Source organism: Schistocerca americana, chromosome 1, assembly GCF_021461395.2.
Source record: "Schistocerca americana isolate TAMUIC-IGC-003095 chromosome 1, iqSchAmer2.1, whole genome shotgun sequence".
Taxonomy (NCBI): Eukaryota; Metazoa; Arthropoda; class Insecta; order Orthoptera; family Acrididae; genus Schistocerca; species Schistocerca americana.
In genome coordinates this window covers 482,123,294-482,144,144 of record NC_060119.1, presented here as the reverse complement: position 1 = coordinate 482,144,144, position 20,851 = coordinate 482,123,294, and the positions used below count along the sequence as shown (strand labels likewise).

Genomic DNA, 20,851 nt, shown 5'->3' with positions numbered 1-20,851 from the left:
ATTCGTTCCTGAAGGTTGTCGGTTTCATTAATGTCCACACTGCATATGGTACTCTTGAGATGAAGAGGTTGGCACAGGAGAAGAATTACTCATGATTTGCCACATCACTCCGGTCTGATCATCGTCCTCCTCATAAAAAAAAGACTCACTCACCGATGGAAAGGTGCACATCTAAGATTTTGGGGAGACTACAGTTTGTACAGCCTCCCCACGCCCTCAAATATTACTTCTAGTCACGCCTACTTTTAAGATGCCACAGATGTCTATGATTTTCGTAACAATAACAATAAAGGATATAAAATGTTTTAATATCTTCTTCTTCTTCTCCCTTCGTGGATTAGGCGACTTCACCTACTCTATCCAACGAGGTCGAGCTATGTCTTCCTTGTTGTTCCCCTCTGTCTTGTCCCTCGTGGTATGTATTCAAGAATTAGTTCTGGAAGTCTTCCTTCAGACTTTCTGAATTAATGGTAAGTTAAACAAGGCAAAAACGGATATTTTAATACAAAACTAATCATTGGCAATGTATTGTTAGTAGCAGGTTATGCTGAATGGTGTATGCAGGTGTATCTGACTAGAATACAAAACAGAGTCACTACTACAACTGCAAGCATTCCATACCATTATAAATTACAAGTGGCAGTATCAGTTTGTTGATAAACTTGATAAATTTTACAAACTCGTTCCCGCCAGTATACAGAACACTAGTTTAAACCGTGTATAGTCAACTAAATTTGTATTTAATTTTTCTTTGGAATGAAAATAGCGCAAGCAGCATTCACATACAACTGAATGGTGACGACCAGCAATTCTACTGTGTACTAGCATCAAAATGTGTTTTATGCGACATAAATTACATGTATTTGCATTATCAGCCTTCAAAATTAATAGATTAATATGTTCCTCACAGCCGGCCGGAGTGGCCAAGCGGTTCTAGGCGCTACAGTCTGGAACCGCGCGACCGCTACGGTCGCAGATTCGAATCCTGCCTCGGGCAGGGATATGTGTGATGTCCTTAGGTTAGTTAGGTTTAAGTAGTTCTAAGTTCTAAGGGACTGATGACCTCAGAAGTTAAGTCCCATAGTGCTCAGAGCCATTTGAACCATTTTGTTCCTCAGAATAGTGCTTTGTAACATATAACGTCACTACTGGAAATTCTTTATCATCTTTCTTGTCACCTATTGCTGTACACTCATAATCAGAATATTGGATGCCATAGACATTAACAGAGATGCCCTCGTTCCTTTTCTCGAAAATGTGAACATGCTTCAACTCTGCATGAAGCGGTATGATGGTAAAGTTTAATTTGTATGCATACAGAATATATTTAGCCACATACTCTGCATACTTATTTACAGGATATTAAGACACCAAAATTGACCACTTGAAATAGTCATTGTCCTTTGACTGAATATTTATTATTGCGTGTTCATCTGATACCATCTTGGACAGTTTTGTATTTAGTCTGATATAAAATCCTATATTTTCATTGACATTAACATGCATTTAAACTACTTTCAAGCCCAACCGGAATCTCTCTCTTGAAAAGTCTCTAATTTGTTTAACAGCTTATTGATAACGTTAGTCGTGTACCAATCAAATAATTTCGGATTGTATTAAACTTGCATTCTTTATATCGACGTAAAATTATTTTTCTTTCGTCTGACTTGTGCAAAAGAATCTTGCAGACAAGTGGAAAATTGATTTTAAGCCTTTGGTTTATTAGGCGAATTCTGTTCTCAAAAACGTGAAACAGGCGTCCAAGAAAAGTCTAGGAGCTTTAAACTCAACACTGTTAGGTATCACACTTGTGTATATTCGACATCTAAATACAGACTCAGCAACACCCCATTCAAGAATCATTGACTGCGTCCAATTTAATATGTTTTGGTGCTGATTCATCCATCATTACAAACTTGACAGAAATGTTATGATATTACAGACTTGGCAGAAATGATATGCTATTACTAGGTTAGTCTCAAAGACTAGTATCATGTCCCTGATGTTCAGCCTACTGAGGGACTTGGCCGTCGTCGGTCTCCGTCAGTCGTCGATCTGCAATCTGCACTAAATGACAGTAGCTGCAGTTCTTCAGTCACTGCTCCTGTACGTACTAGATGACAGCTGGTTGCAGATTCTTCAATAAAGCAACCCTGAGTTAGAGTAAGAAGATGAATGTGAGGAAGGTATCGCGACTGCATTCACAAATATTGCAAGGTCTGAATAGACTGGAAACTGTGAAAAGGAATGTACTCAGACTTACTTTTTTTTTAGTTACCGCACGTGTTTGAAGGTTCGAATTTCATGACGACCGAGTGTATTTTTCTGGGAGATGACAGTCACTTCTCGACTCTCTCTTCAGCTCTCTCTTCCAAATTCGGAATGAGAAGCACGCGTAAGTGCCAGCAAGTAATTAGTGAGTGAAAGATTTAAGATACTCATCAATGTCGTGCAACGCTTTTCTTCGGACATGTGTGCAAGAACATACGTTCACCATCCAGAAAATTATGACCACCTAGCTAACAGCCGATATGTCCGCCTTTGACATGGATAACAGCGACGACGCGCCTCGGCATGGAAGCAATGAGGCCTTGGTAGGTCGCTGCAGGGAGCTGACACCATATCTGCAGGTTCGAATCCTGCCCCGGGCATGGATGTGTGTGATGTCCTTAGGTTAGTTAGGTTTAAGTAGTTCTAAGTTCTAGGGGACTGATGACCACAGATGTTAAGTCCCATAGTGCTCAGAGCCATTTGAACCATATCTGCGCTCACAAGTCACCTAATTTCTGTAAATTCCAAGGAGGGGGACGATGAGCTCAGTCACATCCCAGATATGTTCGATTGGGTTCATATCTGGTGAACTGGGGCGGGGGGGGGGGGGGGGGGGGGGCAGAACAACATCAATTGGAACTCGCCACTGCATTACTCAAATCACTCCATCACACTCCTGGTTTTGTGCCATGGCGCATTTCCTTGCTGAAAAATGCCACAGCCGTCTGGAAACATGATCCACATGAAGGGGAGTATGTGGTCTGCTCTATGAGGTCGAGCATTATCGCCCATCAATACAAATTCTGGGCCTACAGTACCTCGCAACAACCGCACATGAGATCCCAAGATCTCCTCACGGTACCTGACAGCAGTTAAATCTTGCTGATTCACCTGTACAATTTCATGAAGAGGTGTTTCAGTGGTCGACATAATCCCTGGCCATACCCTTACGAATCCTTCATCGATATCGGTCTCTATCCACAATGTTTGGGTCCCGAAATCGTGTTCCGCGATTGCACCAGATGCGAAACCGTCGATAATCACTCTCCGACCAAATCTGAACACATCTGTGAAATGAACATCCAGATGACATGTTGATGGTTCCACACTAGACGCTCCCTGCTGTGAAAACACTTCAGAGGTAAACAGGAATCAGGTCTCCAGCAATAAAGGCCACTCTGCTGAAGCCTTCTGTACACCGTTTGCCTCGATACATTTCCACGAGATGCTGCGAGGTCAGATGCCAGTTGCAGTGCAGTACTAAGGAGGTAACGTCTTGCCCTTACAGCCAAATAACGTTCCTCTCTTTCTGATGTCACACGTGGTCGGCCCTTTCCTGATCTCCTAGATACGGTTTCGAACTCTCGCCTCATCGGAGAAGCAGCAGAATGATTCACATTAAGCCATCGGGCCTCATCAGTTTGCGACTCTCCTATTTTCATTCTTCCTATGACACTCCACAGCAGTCTGTAGGCATCTCCTTAGTGCCATACTGCACCGTCTGTGACTGCGTACAAATGATTGCGAATGTGGGACTACCCTGCAAACACTACCCCGCTTGATAGGCACCCTGACATCATTGTTAGCGTGGTTGTCCGTCGACAGAAATGTCATCTTCCGTGCAGAACGCAATATCAATGATATCTGTTGGCAGTTTGCATGATTATGTCATGAATTAGACACAGGATGGGGGAAACAGCATTTTGTTGCTTGAGCTTTAGACACTAGTATACGTGCACTGTGTGTGTGTGTGTGCATTCATTCCTCGCCAGGTGACACTGCTATCTCCTGAACAGGTATTTTTGGAAATATTAAGTCTATAATGTTTCTCATATATGTTTGTGTATGTGTGTGCATGTGGAAAACAACTGGACCAATAATGGTCAGCTGATAGGGTGTTTGCCATTATCCCATATATTATTGAGCGACGCAAAAATGGCCAGTTTTAAAAAAAAATAAAAAATGGTTCAAATGGCTCTCAGCGCTATGGGACTTAACATCTGAGGTCATCAGTCCCCAAGAACTTAGAACTACTTAAACCTAACTAACCTAAGGACATCACACACATCCATGCCCGAGGCAGGATTCGAACCTGCGACCGTAGCGGTCGCACGGTTCCAGACTGAAGCGCCTAGAACCGCTCGGCCACAGCGGCCGGCACCAATTTGCAGAGTGACTGCTATAACGCAAATACTATTGCATGGACGATAATGTTAAGTTTACAGGGTAATTGACATTACCATCCACACAGTAATGAATGGGGCAATGACAGTTTACAGGCTGACTGCCGTTACCCCGGATACTACTGGATTGGGACAATTATAGGGTGACTGCCATTACCCCACAATTTCATTTATGTTGAGTCAATGAAATATGATATACTATGCTTATGTAATTTGGCAGTTACATTGTGACTGGCTGTTCTATTTTAAAGCCTGCTAAAATATTAGCTGGGTTTGGCTGTTTCATTTTAATGGCCAATAAAATACTACGCCGATTTTAGCTGGAGAAGGAAGGAGGGAGGGAAAGGAAAGTGGGAAGGGAGGAGAGGGGCATAATTTATCATGTGCTCATCATAACGCCATTCATAATGGTGATGGCGTCGCTCATAATGGAGTAAGGCTTGGTAAATCATGGGTATTAGAGCTATGCAGTTTCTAGCTCACACGCACTTCTCAAGCTGGTTTAAGTGCAAAGTGATTTCACTCCCAAACTGTTACAAAGTTACTCATTATTCTAGTTCATTTAATAGCTCACTTTATATATGTTTTATATCACTTTTACATCATTTAGCGAAAATTTTCCAGGCATTTTAAATCAAAAAATCCGGGCCCTGTGATTACGAAACAAATATTGAATATTGACTAGGATCAGCTGCCCTCTCCCCTTTACCTTCCCCCCCCCTCCTCTGCATGCGTCCCTGTTGAAGGGATTTGAAATTTGCTGTGGTCTGGTTAGACGTTAGTGAATATACAAATACACCAGAGACATTTTATCTGTTCCATGTACAAGTATAGGCAAGACAGAATGAGATTTTGACCCTGCAGCGGAGTGTGCACTGATGTGAAACTTTCCTGGCAGATTAAAACTGTGTGCCGGACCGAGACTCGAACTCGGGACCTTTGCCTTTCGCGGGCAAGTGCTCTACCAACTGAGCTACCCAACCACGACTCACGCCCCGTCCTCACAGCTTTACTTCCGCCAGTACCTCGTCTCCTACCTTCCTGCAAGGTTCGCAGGAGAGCTTCTGTAAAGTTTGGAAGGTAGGAGACGAGGTACTGGCGGAAATAAAGCTGTGAGGATAGGGCGTGAGTCGTGCTTGGGTATCTCAGTTGGTAGAGCACTTGCCCGCGGAAGGCAAAGGTCCCGAGTTCGAGTCTCGGTCCGGCACACAGTTTTAATCTGCCAGGAAAGTTTTATAGGCAAGACAGTCAAATACCATAACAGGAAACAGTACCGATATACCGATAAAATAAGAGGTGCTTACGATGCGTCGCCTTGTCGTATGAATCAGGTTTCTTACTACAAAAGGTAGATGGTCCTGTGTGATACACCATCACCTACGTGAACGATTGCTAGAAAGATGCGCCTTACCAGAGATGCAGTCTCATGGGGGTAGAATGACACATTTACCTGGGCTTCCATGGGACCTGTGGTAGTAATCGAAGGAACCACGATGGCTGTGGACTACGTGAACATTATTGAGGTCCACCTGCATTTCTTCATGCTTCGTGCTTTCCCTGAAGGTGCTGGCATCTCCCAACAAGGTAACTATCTGTATCACAATACCAGTATCGAGTTACAGTGGTTTGAAGAGCAAGACAATAAACTTACTTTGATGTCTTGACCATCAAATTCGCCTAATCTGAACACAATGGGACGCATCTGCGACGCTATTAGGCACCAACCCGGCGCCTACAAATCACCGGCTCGTAATATACGGGAATTTCTTGACATGTGAGCTGACATCTGATACCACATACCTCTGGAGACATACCGAGGAGTTGTCGATGCCATGCAGAACAGCTGCTGATTGCATTCGAAATGTGGGCCAATGCGTTATTACATAATGTTTTAGCTTATATACACATAATCTCCAGGACAGAGTACTGTTTAGGAAGACTATGCGTCCTTCACATTTATCTGAAGATGGCCGTTTGAGACGCTCTTAACCGGTAACATAAAAGAAGAAAACGGACAAGTGCTAGGAGGACTCGCGCTCCGAGGGTTCAGAACCAATTTCATTATGTATGTACACTGAAGAACCAAGGAAACTGGTACACCTGCCTAACATCGTGTAGGGCTCCCGCGAGCACGCAAAAGTGCCGCAGCATTACCTGGCATGGACTCGACCAATGTCTGAAGTAGTACTAGAGGGAACTGACACCATGGATACTGCAGGGCTGTCGATAAATCCGTAAGAGTACGAGGGAGTGGAGATCTCTTCTGAACAGCACGTTGCAAAGTATCCCAGATATTATCAACAATGTTCATGTCCGGGGGTTTTGGTGGCCAGCGGAAGTGTTTCAACTCAGAAGAGTGTTCCTGGAGCCACTCTATAGCAATTCTGGGCATATGGAATGTCACACTGTACTGCTGGACGTTCCCAAGTCCGTCGGAATGTACAATGGACGTGAATGGATGCAGGTGATCAGACAGGATGCTTACGTATGTGTCACCTGTCAGAGTCGTATCTAGACGTATCAGGAGTCCCATATCACTCCAACTGCACATGTTCACACCATTACAGAGCCTCCACCAGCTTGAACAGTCCCTGCTGACCTGCAGGGTCCTTGGAGTCATGATGTTGTCTCCATACCCGTACACGTTCATCCACTCGATACAATTTGAAAGCGACTCGCTGGACCAGGCAACGTGTTTCCAGCCATCAACAGTCCAGTGTCGGTGTTGACGGGCCCAGGCGAGACGTAAAGCCTTGTGTCGTGCAGTCATCAAGGGTACACGAGTGGGCTTACGGCTCCGAAAGCCCATATCGATGATGTTTCGTGGAATGGTTCGCACGCTGACACTTGTTGATGGCTCAGCATCGAACTCTGCAGCAGTTTACAGAAAGGTTGTGTGGTGTCACCGCCAGACACCACACTTGCTAGGTGGTAGCTTTAAATCGGCCGCGGTCCATTAGTACATGTCGGACCCGCGTGTCGCCACTGTGTGATCGCAGACCGGGCGCCACCACAAGGCAGGTCTCGAGATACGGACTAGCACTCGCCCAAATTGTACGGACGACTTTGCTAGCGACTACATGGACGAAGCATTGCTCATTAGCCGAGCCAATAGTTAGAATAGCCTTCAGCTAAGTCAATGGCTACGACCTAGCAAGGCGCCATTAGTAACATTGCATGTATCTATGGAGTCTCACTTATATCGTCAATAGCGATGTACCAAGGATGGATTAAAGTTAAGTATTCCAGAAGCTACGTACTTTTCTTTATAGCATTCATTACGTATCCTGTTACAGACCTATCTCTTGCCTGCGTGAACTAAACGCGTGCCTTTCGGCTACTTCCGTGGCGTGGCTGTCTTGCTACGCCACAACAGGTTGCACTTCTGTCACGTTGAACGATTCTCTTGAGTCGCCATTGGTCCAGTTCTTGGAGGATTATTTTCTGGCCGCAGCGACGTCGGAGCTTTGATGTTTTACCGATTAATGACATTCACGGTGCACTCGTGAAATGGTCGCACGGGAAAATCCTCACCTCATCGCTACCTCGGAGATGCTGTGTTCCATCGCTCGTGCGCTGACTACAGCACGGCGTTCAGACTCGCTTAAATCTTACTAATCTTGGCGTCGTAGCAGCAGTAATCTATCTAATAACTGCGCCAGGCACTTGTTGTCTTACAAAGACGTTGCCGGCCGCAGCGCCGTATTCTGCCTGTATACACATCTCTGTGTTTTAATGCGCATGCCTTTACCAGTTTCTTTGGCGCTTCAGTGTAGGTTTTGATGAGTGAGCTTGCGAGTATCAAATGTGTGACATAAATTTACTTAATCTATGATTGCATTGACTTACAGGCTTACATTTTTTAACGGCCAATGGACCGTTGACCTTAGTATTGACGGAATTTCAACTTGATGACTACCCGTTCCTGAGAAAAAAGGATCTTAATAGAGAGGAAACAAAGTGATCCTCTATGGGATCCGTTTGTAATGATTGGGGTACGGAAACCAAAACTGGTGTTTCTCGGAAACCAATAACGGCCTTTCTGTTAGGAAATAAATATTATTTTAGCAAAAACAGAAATCACGGTTATTCCAAACCATGGAAACGTAGCAGTTAGGTTTAAGTAGTTCTAAGTTCTAGGGGACTGATGACCTCAGATGTTAAGTCCCATAGTGCTCAGAGCCATTTGAACCATTTTTGTACGCCCTCTACCCTACGGAAGGAAGTGTAATAGGAATGTTCCCAATGCAAGGTAGATATGTCATGTGAGGCACGGTAAAACCGGCGCACTGGTCACAACTGAATGTATAAGCAAGATCTGGACGGTGGTAGCACTTGTTAAACCTTCTGCTAGTAATCACGCTACGGCGCTAGTAATGAGTTTCAGCTGTGATTCGTGTTGTTGCTATTAAGTGCTACTTTTGACCAGCTTCGGGCAGTGAGACTTTTTCAGATATCATTGTGATTAACTTTGCGAAATTATTAGTGTTATGGAAGTAGTCAATAACTGAACAAGGAAAAATAGGAGGTCTCTAATAAGGCCAAGGTATCTCTTGCTTCATTCATTGATTGTAACAATAACAGTAACTTGTTTTCTTTACTGAGAAGCACAACATACTATCCTCTGTCGTAATTTTTTGTGTTTTATATGAGAGTTGAAACCTGTGAACATTCTTCTGACGGAGAGGTTATTATGAAGAGTGGAAGTGACGATTTTGATTTGTTTTGGTAAAGTAAATAAGCCTAAATTAATGGCAATTCGTTCCTCCTTTCAGAAACAAATCGTGAAAAATTATAACAAAGCCAAACGAAAGGACATTTGTCACAGGAGGTTTTAGGAAGAGCGTTAGATGCAACTGCACACGGAGTGAGTGTGAGAATCGTTCCTATGCAATTTAGAATCCTTCAACAAAATTCCCGCAGTCACAGTAATGAAACAGAAAATTTGAAAAACGAACATTTCACTACTGGCTTAAATGGATTCTTCTTGCTTCATTTTGCACTGGTTTTGTTTCCTTAAATTTTTCTGTTTATAAATGTCATATTTTTTTCAGTCCATGAGTGCTTTTACTTTTATACTGGAGTCATTTGCAGTTAGGTTATTTTTTTACAACAATGTAACTATATTTAATCTGATGCTGTGTTTTATTTTCTATTTCTCTAATAACACTGCTCAACAGATTTTTTTAAATTTTTGCTACACTTCATGAGCAAATTCTTACTAACTTCGTTTTAGAAAAACGAATATGACAAAGAAAATTTTTTTAGCAGCCTCTAGTTTCTTTGATACACAGTAAGTTGAAATGTTTTATTGTAATAGATTGAGAAAAAATGATAGTTTTTATTGCGTGTTCCAGCAACATCGAAAGCCCCTTTCACCTTTTGTAATGATAAATACATTTGAAGTGTTCTAAATTGGTGGAAGAGTACTTGGCATTTGGTTGGGTCTAAAGTTAATTATATGGTGGCTTTATGAGATAGTTGTCTTTTGGCTTACCTCTTGTGAGTTCCGGAACATTACACACAGATTATCCGTTGTGAAGTAATACAGCTTTCAAACTAAGCTGGAGAGGTCTATGAATAGCCTTCAATCAGTTACATAATGATTCAAATTCAAGTACTTCGCAGGAAGCAAAAAGATTCTTTTCCTTCGGAAGGAAAAGGAATCAGATCTCTATGACGATGTCTCTACTGTGAGACTTTTTCATGAGGTCTTTACCCTAGAAGTTCTGCCTTCTCCTTCGACAAATCAAGGTCTCGAATGAGACTGCTCAATTACATTTGACTTAGTATGTGAGTTTTATCACCTTTTTCGTCAAAATCAGACTTACGGGATCTAGATGGCTTACGAGGGCTCTTTTTCTTTCGTACTGCCTTTATCTTCCACTTGAAGCTGTGACGGGAGTAGGAACTGGTAAACTGCCTGAATAGTAGCGTAGGTTGAATGGCAGGACGGATTTCATTCACAATCTTACCTTAATACGTGGACTCGAACAGAAATAATTATTTTTGTGATTTGTGGCTTCCCGCCAAACCTTAGGAAAACCAAAAGCCATAGACCATTTTTTTTTAATTTCTCAGTCATTCTCTTGATATAACTGAAAAAGAGTTGCAAACGTATATACGGAGCACATGACTTATTCCTGTCCCCTACCTTCATACCAAAATAATGCTGATAGACAGTCTTCACAAGAGGAGTCATATTGCGTTTCTGTGACGAAAATGTTATTTTACTTCAAATTTAACAAAAATTAGCACTGAATTTGCACATTCTCGTGGCGTTTTGATTCGACGCAGTTATACTTCAAAAGCAGTCATAAAAGGTAACTCTGCGCCAGTTACAACACAAATAACAAGAAACACACGGTCACAGAAACAGTAATAGTGTTTATAACATACAAACAGCTGGAATCCTTCAACAGCTGTGACACCTCGAAAAAGATAATTACTCCCTAACTAAAAATGTAGGCAAGGAAAAATGGGCGTCTTTGTATCTCCAAATCAAGAGCTAATCTGTCATTTTTATCGTGATTTTTGAATTTGGCGGGTGGGAAAACATGAGAATAAGCAATTTTGGAGCCCAAAACTTATCCATTGTTGGGCAGTGCATTGAGTGAGGGCCTTATCTAGGACACATGGTTGTAAGACGACCGAGTTGATGACTAGCTGTTAATTGTTTACAGCACACCATGCAATGTCATGAAATCTTTAATTTCCCATTTATTCACATAATAAAGAAGTAAATTGACTTTCTGTAATGCAGAACCTTAATTGACACAACTACCTTACGTAGACAATGTATGGGATAAGATCAGCAGCACTATAAGATTGGTCGTTGGGATGATGTTGTGTGCAGGAAAGCATCGTCGTCGGACAGTGTTAAGGAAGTGCGGAGAGACTTGGATAAGATTTCCATTTGGTGTAAGGAATGACAGTTCACGTTAAATGTGCATATATGCAAGGTAATATCCATAACAAAGCGAAAGAACCCTATAGCGTGTGATTATAAGGTTAGTGGTGAAGATCGCGAACGCGTCACGTAGCTACACGGAATGGGAAGATCATGTAAAATCAGTATTAGGGAAGGCGAATGGAAGACTTAGATTTGTTGGAAGATACTCGAAAAGTTTGGTGGGTCTGCGAACGCAGTCACATCCAGTGCATTAGTGTGAACATTTCTAGGGTATTGTTCCAGAGTTTAGATCCTTATCGACTAGCCATGACAACAGACAGATTGAATTCAGAGACGCACTGCTAGGATTGTAGCGGATCGGAATAGCCCATGGGGGTACTGAGCGCCTATAATTAATGCGCAGCTACTCACGGAGTTCCTCTGTGGGCTGTAATTACCATATGGCAGTGAAACCTGGTAGACATTCTAATGCGTTATTAATGTGGAACCAATTTACGCTGGAAAAAATCAGTTCCAGTTTTGGGCACCAAGTGCAAATGTGGGGCTGTGAATGCAAGAAGAGGTATAGAAATATTAGGAACGGGACTTGGCCAGAAAAGGTCAAACAAGTGAGAAAGGCACAACGTGGTTTTATTGTTAACCGCCGCTTGCTCAAGTTTTTAATGTGAGTATTGGAGTCCTCGACAAGATGCTGTAGAGCGCCAAATTTTTACCTGGTGGCCAAAATTGGAACTAACTTTTCCGGCGTAGTCGGTTCCGCATTAACACGTTAGCATATATACCAAATTTCACTGCAATACGATAATTACAGCCCACACTAGACCTACGTGAGTAGCCGCGCTTTAATTACCTTTATCCACCTGGTATAATGAAGGGAGTTGTCATGACGTCAGATACTTGAAGATGGCGACTGTCATGTTAGTATGGGTAGACATTAACTCATGGCTGGAGTGTTTTGATAAAAACAATGACAGCTTGCATCGTTTACGGGTGCACTGGACGTTCTGATTAATGTTAAGGAATCACGTTTCATTCGTACCCACCAGGTTAGGCGAGAGCGCTAATGCGCTGCTTCCTGGACTCGGTTAGGCGCGCCGGTCCCGGATTGAATCCGCCCAACGGAATACGGACGTCGGTCAGTGTGCTGGCCAGCCTGGATGTGGCTTTTAAGCGGTTTTCTACATCCCACTAGGTGAATACCGGACTGGTCCTCACGTTCTGCATCAGTTACACGACTCACAGACATCTGAACACGTTCGCTCTATTCCATAGATTACACTACATACAGACAGCTGGGGTACACTAATTCCATCCTGGGGGATACGGGGTGGTGGCAGGAAGGACATCTGGCCACCCTTTAAAATTAACCTTGCCAAATCCGTTCTAACCATGCTGCCCCTGCGAAAACGTGGGACAAGGCACTAGCACAAGAAGAAGAAGAATCACGTTTCGTTCGTAAGTGGACTCATTCAAGCGATATTTTCTTTTATATACATGAGTATTAGCTGCGCTCGTTGCTTTTGCTGTAGTGATTTTATTTCTGTAATTTGACTTAAGATTTCCTGCTATTCAACTCGAAGAGCGCTCCGGCTGAACGCTGTGGGAAAGAAATACTGCAAACCGTCCATACATAGCAAAATATTACGTTCTCAACATTTTCGGGAAGTGGATATAGACGGGACATCAATTTCCTCATTCCGTATTAAGGAAAATGCTGGATTGCGAAAGCAACATTTTCGCGTGACATACTTCCCCTCTTAGTTATTCGAAACGTGTAACCGGTACCAAAACGGAATTTACGTTACCGAGGCCAAATGCGTCGAATTACTGGATTAAATATGCCTTTAAGACCTGAAAAAGTCTGGAAATGGCTCCCTGACACAGAGGTATTCACGAAAGCAGTATAATATTCACTATTTAAAATACCTGTTGCAAGGACACTACAGAAATTAACAACAAGAAGCAACTGTATACATTAGTTTGCTGCCGTTTAGGGGCTACTAACACGGTGGCGCCGGTATCAAAGCAACGTACAGTGTACGTCTGCAGCATCAACTCCCCTTATTATACCGCCATGGCATAGCCCGTACGGAAGTCTAACGGAAATGCTTGGGGTACATAAATGGAAATCTTTGGAACCAAAAGCGAATTTGTTGTCACAAAAACGCGCTGGATAAGTGTACAGTATCGATATTCGAAAAAGTGTGACAACATAGAATGCCAAGTACCTCGCTTAGGGCTTATGAGAATAAGAGGTGTTAGGAGGCGTACAGAGGCGTTTAGGCACTTTTTCCATTTGCTGATCAAGCGAATGGCAATGGACAAAAAAAAATGGTTCAAATGGCTCTGAGCACTATGGGACTTACATCGGTCCCCTAGAACTTAGAACTACTTAAACCTAACTAACCTAAGGACATCACACACATCCATGCCTGAGGCAGGATTCGAACCTACGACCGTAGCGGTCGCGCGGTTCCAGACTGAAGCGCCTACAGCCGCTGGCAATGGACGCATATGAAGTAATCTCCACTACGCAGGGTAGAGTTCTTAGCAGAGGATGTATGAGCGCTGTGTGATCAAAAGTATACAGACAACCCTATGCAAAGCGGTACTGACCATTAGATGTCACGAGAGGCTGACACGCCGCTCAGAGGCGTAACTAGCGGCGCCGCAGACCCCGCACGGGAGCGGCGAGGGGGGGGGGGGGGGGAGAGGATTGAGGGCATTGTACTAAGGGAGCCTCGTATTTTGGGGTGGGGGCTAACTGACTTTAACGATTTATTTAAAAATATCTTCTTATAATCAATTTCGCCGTGGATGCTCATTATGGAGAAGCGAACAGGAGTGTACCAGCAAACGTTTCGGACCCTTTCTTGCTAACAAAAATGGTACAGCATCTGCTGGCCACCACTCCGCGCAGTGCAGATTCCACCAGCGCTATTTTTCTTCACAAGCACTCGCCGGGTAACGCTGTGGAATTCGCTACCTTCGTCATTGTGTATTTCTTCCATTGGCGTTGACAAGTAAAAGCTGTCTCTTAAGTTTTTTGTTATGTTTGTGACGGACACAGTGTTACAGTGCAAGTAAACTGTTAATAGAAAGTTACTCGGTCGCCACAGTTGTGTACACAAGTTAAATGCGTAATGCATTTTACTTCGACTTCAGCTAAGCTGTATTTGCGTTAACGGAAAACTCAATTGTGGTTTTCCTTATATGAACTGCTCTTAAACGCTTGCATTAAGATAAAACCACAATGTTTAGAAATAGGTCCCGTTTAGTACGGCTCAAAAGAGAGAGTTAAATGCCTCTCGAGACAAAAAGTTGAAAAGAATGACGACAGATGTAATATTCCACAAATCACCTACACGCCCAGAACGGATATGTACTAAAATTAGTAATGCAAGTTACACTGGAGATTGACGATTTAAAAGTTGGAACTGGAAGAAATACAGCTGAAAAAAACGAAACGTGGGAGTCTGACAGTTTGAAAATTCATAGAGGACGCGCAACCAGCTGCGAAAGTGAATCGGGCGTAAAGTCTGGTGATGCACAATTTGAAAACGGGGCACCAGCAACAGACGCCAATTCACCACGAACAATTGTTCTTGTTCTTCCCAACTTCTAGATAATCAGTAAAATCTGCCTTCCAGCACTGATAGAGGATTCAAAAATGGTTCAAATGGCTCGGAGCACTACGGGACTCAACTGCTGTGGTCATAAGTCCCCTAGAACTTAGAACTACTTAAACCTAACTAACCTAAGGACATCACACACATCCATGCCCGAGGCAGGATTCGAACCTGCGACCGCAGCGGTCGTGCGGTTCCAGACTGTAGCGCCTTTAACCGCTCGGCCACTCCGGCCGACGATAGAGGATAATTTCAAGGTAAACTGACTGAAGAAACTAAACTACATTTTGTCAACAGAGAGTGATGGTGATGTTTCCTTTGTGGGGCGCTCAACTGCACAGTCACCAGCGCCTGTACAAATTCCCAACCTGTACACAGTCCAATCTAGCCACTTTCACGGATGATGATGGAATGATGAGGACAACATAAACACCCAGTCCCCGGGCAGAGAAAATACCCAAGCTGGCCAGGAATCTAACCCGGGATCCCGTGATCCAGAGATAGCAACGGTAGCCACTTTTTTTAAAATTCATTTTTGTCCGTTATTGATCGTTGTATTTGTTCGGGGCGGACGTCCCATGAAGCTTGTTGACATTCATCGTTGGTCCATTCACTGAGTTGTTTTTATTACTGAGGGTAACTAAACCAAGCTGAGCTACCGTGCCGGCACCACTAAACCACGAGCCGCGGACTAAATAGAGGTTGGTACAAGCCTCAGAATTCTTTTCCTAGAGACACTGAGACCAAAAGATCGTTCACCTGCGATTATTTTTATGATTATACTAAAACAGGACAGAAAATTGAACGGTTTTAGCGCTGCTATTCTCCTGCTTTAACACAGAGTGTTATGTAGCGTGCTGGTTATCGAAGACGGAGAAAATCCATGGCGTCAAACCTTTGTTACGCAACTGCCGCCAGTATTTAAGGAGGCGAGGAGTATTGTGTTGTCATCAGACATGCAGCAACACTAGAATGGGTTGGTCAAGAGAGGCCAGTGCCTTCGAACGTGTACTAGACACTGCATGCCCGCATGTCACATGAGTAACAAATCCATCAGGGGCATTTTAACACTTCTAAATTAGTCCATGTTGACTGCTGATAATGTGTTTGCGAAGTGAAAACGCGAAGGAACAACCCCAGCTAAAAAAGACCAGGCAGTCCACATGTAGGCCTACTGACAAACAGAGACCATCAAGCAACGCGGAGAACGGTTGAAAAAATCACATGAAATCAGTAGAATGAATCACTCGTGAGTTACAAAGGGCTACCAGCAGTCCAGCCAACAAAACGACTGGGGTACGATGGTGGAGATGCTGCTCGTAAGACATTTTTATGTACTCAATGCTAGGGGTCATTGGATGACGGGAAACTAGTTATTTGGAGTGATGAATCGCGTTATACCGTGTGGCAATCTGATTGAAGTGTTTGCGTTTGGCGAATGCCTGGAGAACGTGACCTGCTATGAAGCGCAGTGCCAATAGTGAAGTACGGGGGAGCTGATGTTACTGTATGGGGGTGTGTTTCCGCAATTAGGATGTGGTCCCCTTACTGGACTTAAAAAAAAAAGACGCTAAATGCAGAATGATCTGAACACATTTTACAGCATTATGTAGTGCATACAGTAGAGGAGCACTTCGGGGACAGTAACTGTTGGACAATAATATGCCTGAAATGGATTCCAAAACTGAACCTAACAGAACGCCTTCGGGATGATTTAGAGCATTGACTTGGCAGCACACCCCAGCGTCCAACACCGCTACCGTCTCTGGTTTCGGCTCTTAAGGGAGAATGGCCAGCTATTCTTCCACATACATTCAGACACCTAATTTAAAGTGACCCCAGCAGAGTTCAAACCGTCATAAAAGAGTAGCTGTGTGGATACTTTTGATCAGATAATATTGCTGTAGAAGACTTTATTGACGTGGAACTCTGGTTTATGAGGACAGAAATACAGCGGGATTGTAGATTCCTATTGCCTGCATCATCCGCTAGGTTTTAGCTAGAAAAGAACATTCGATTGATTTGTACGTGATTATGGATTGTTTACTTATTTCTGACTATAGTCCTTTTCTGATTGACAGATTCAGGAGAAGTAAAAACGTAGCTGACAAGCAAAAGCATCGCGAAGCGAAAATGAGCGTAAGGAGAGCAATGAGAGAAGCGTTCAACGATTTTGAAAGTAAGACGTTGTCAACCGACCCGAGAAAAACCATAAGAGATTTTGGTTGTATGTAAATTCAGTAAGTGCGTCAAAATCATCTATTCATTCTCTCAGCGACCACGCCGGCACCGAAACGGAAGACAACAGAGAGAAGGCCGAAATACTGAATTCGGCCTTCCGAAGTTGTTTCACCGCGGAAGATCGTAACACTGTCCCTCCTTTCAATCGTCGTGCGAACGTCGAAATGGTAGATATTGAGATAATCGATTGCGAAAATGAAAAGCAGCTACAATCGCTTAGTAGTGGAAAGGCTTCAGGACCAGATGAGATACCTATAAGATTCTATAAAGATCATGCGAAAGAGCTTGCTACCCTTCTAGCAGTGATGTATCGTAGATTGCTCGAGCAACGAAAGGTACCTAACGACTGGAAAAAAAGCGCAGGTAATTCCCGGTTTTAAGAAAGGCCGTAAGACAGATCCACACAATTATAGACCTATATCGTTGACGTCGATCTGTTGTGGATTATGGAACATGTTTTATGCTCAAGAATTATGACGTTCTTGGAAAATGAACATCTCCTCTATAAAAATCAACAAGGATTCCGCGAAAAGAGATCCTGCGAAACTCAGCTTGCTCTGTTCCTCCATGAGATCCACAGCGCAGTGGACAACGGCGCTCAGACTGATGCCGTGTTCCTTGACTTCAGTAAGGCATTTGACACCGTCCCACATTGCCGTTTAATAAAAAAAATACGAGCTGACCGTGTATCGGAGCAGACCTGAGATTGGATTCAAGGCTTTCTTGTAGACAGAACTCAACACGTGCCTCTTAACGGAATTAAATCGACAGATGTAAAGGTAATATCCGGAGTACCACAGAGAAGTGTGATAGGACCGTCGCTGTTCACAATGTATAAATGGTCTAGCAGAAGGCGTCGGATGCTCTTTAAGGCTATTCGCAGATAATGCAGTTGTTTATACCAAAGTAGCAACGCCAGAAGATAGTAAGAGTTTGCAGAATGACCTGCAGAGAATTGATGAATGGTGCAGACTCTGGCAGTGGACCCTGCGCTTACACAGGAAAAGAAATCCACTATTGTACAGCTACAGTGTTGATGACAAACAGCTGGAGACAGCGTCTGCCGTAAAATATCGAGGCGTAATTATCCAGAGCGACCTTAAGTGGAATGGTCATATAAAACAGATAGTGGGAAAAGCAGACACAAGACTCAGATTTATCGCAAAAATCTTAAGGAAATGTAACTCATCCACGAAAGAAGTGGCTTATAAGGCGCTTGTTCGCCCGATTCTTGAGATGTTTTCATCTATCTGGGATCCCTATAACGTAGGATAGAGGAGATAGAGAATATCCAACGAAGAACGACGCGTTTCGATATGCGCTCGCTAACTGATTCGCTTCAAAAGATTTTTTTTTTTTTTTTTTTTTTTTTTGGCGTGTCATTCATAGCCTGGCGGAGAGATGGGAGATATGTATAAACAGCAATGGAGACTATTTTGAATAAAATATTGTTTATCAATTTCAAACAACAAACGTGTAATTTTTGCAACCAAATTACGGTTTCATATTTCTACACCAGGCATTTGTCACAAAATTGATGAGAGAGTGTCATGGATAAGATTTGCGAGTCGGAGTGACGATAACTGAAAAGGAGTTTTTTTGGTGCGGCGAGATCTTTCCACGAAATTACGATCACTAACTTTCTCCTCAGCATTTTGCTTACTCCAATCTACTTAGGGAGAAATTACCATCGTGATAACATAACAGAAATTATAACCCGCACTGAAACATTTAGGGGTTCATTTTTTTCGCGTGATATTCGAGAGTGGAACGGCAGAGGAACAGTCTGAAAGCGGTTCCATGCACCCTCAAGTGTAAATTGCAGAGTAGTCATGAAGGCTGAGATGTAGATGGAGAACCACCACCGTTCCTTGCACTGGTTTTGAAACCGTTCATTTTGTTTTCCTGCAGCCAGAAATCTGGAACATGCGATGCAGTAAGGATTTAGAGATGTCTGTGCTTCTAATGTTTGAATCTATGTGTTTATATTCCGTTGATGTCAACGCGGTAAGCAACAGTTCTATCCAGCGTCACAAGTGTTTCTTCACGAATGTGTTGCAACTTGCCACTGGATTCATGATTTATATCCCTACTTGCGCTTACTTTAGAATCATTTTGAGAAACATCTGTGTCTTCTGATATTACACAAACTCTTGGAGATCAAAAAATAATTCAAATATTTCGTAAATCACGTAGGAAAGGGATGAAAAACAAATATTATGCTCACGACGCATCTGAAGTTCTCCTTTCTCGCCGCTTGGAGCGCTAGTGTCGCTCCAGCTGTCAAACCCTAACTTTTACAGCAGTGAGTGTATCGACTGTTATGTTACACTGTGTTTATACTCAGGTAGCGGGTACCCACCTGGTGGGAAGTTGTCAGGCCTGGAGAAAGTGACGAACAGCTGATACAGCAGCAGGCCCACGGCCAGGGCTGCCAGCAGTATGCCTACCAGAGCCATGGCGATCGTTCAGCGGCGGAGCGCGAGCGGTTCTGGCTGTGCCCAAGGCACTGTAGAACTCTCGAATGAGTTCCCCCTCCACCACTTCTAGCTGTCCCCACCAGCAGCAAGAACACAGCGGCTGCGTTCCCTGATAGGATATTCTTCATAACTGGGAGTACTAAGACGCATTCTGATAGCGCGTCGTGTGTTTGGATCAAAAGAACCTTATGCCTTCTTTGCACCAGAGCAAATGGGGGGGGGGGGGGGGGGGGGGAACACAGACGAACTAGTATTCGCATACGATTCAGCTATTTCATTACCATTCGCTTGTACCTGTGAACAAGCGTCCATACTGGACGAAACGGAAGACAACGACCGTAGCAAGTCAAGCGTACGAACGCTAATAATCGCCACACAGTTTTCACTCAGTACAACACTTAAGTGGTTGTCAACGAAATGTGTATTTCAAGGCCATGTCTACTGCGTGACTTCATCAGGCGCGAAGCGCTGTGATTTGTCCGCTTCACAGCTTTGCTGCCATATACTTTACACATTGCAGAACGAATGCGCAAAAAATATCGATAAACAGAAACATCCAAATTTTTCGTAATTATATCGATGTACATATATCATTAAAATGAATGTAGGATATACCGACGAATCGACATTAAGTACTGAACTGTGAAAGTGATTGTTTTTATTATCTGTCTTTTCTTGACTCATAGGCTACTATAGTTCTCATCGACAGACTTTTTGGAATTCGGAAATTTGTGGTAAGGTCTTAAGGGACCAAACTGCTGAGGTAATCGGTCCCTAAGCTTACACTCTACTCAATCTAACTTAACCTAACTTAAGGCCGGCCGAAGTGGCCGTGCGGTTAAAGGCGCTGCAGTCTGGAACCGCAAGACCGCTACGGTCGCAGGTTCGAATCCTGCCTCGGGCATGGATGTTTGTGATGTCCTTAGGTTAGTTAGGTTTAACTAGTTCTAAGTTCTAGGGGACTAATGACCTCAGCAGTTGAGTCCCATAGTGCTCAGAGCCATTTGAACCAGCCTAACTTACGCAAAGGACGACGCGCGCACCCATGCCCGACGGAGGACTCGAACCTCCGACGGGGGGACCGGCAGATTTCTTGCCTATTCCAGCTACTAACAATCTTTGAAATCGAACGGT

The 20,851-nt window shown here is 43.5% G+C and overlaps 1 protein-coding gene across 1 annotated transcript in view; it reads right to left on the bottom strand.

Moving 5' to 3' along the window:
* The window catches only part of LOC124624097 (probable cytochrome P450 304a1), a 148,741-nt gene extending 129,021 nt beyond the window's left edge, over positions 1-19,720 (bottom strand). Inside the window, exon 1 of the mRNA XM_047149085.1 lies at positions 19,600-19,720. Within this exon, the coding sequence (XP_047005041.1) occupies positions 19,600-19,696 (97 nt within the window). The 5' untranslated portion in view covers positions 19,697-19,720. The remainder of the gene's footprint in view (positions 1-19,599) is intronic.
* Between the last annotated feature and the right edge of the window lie 1,131 nt (positions 19,721-20,851).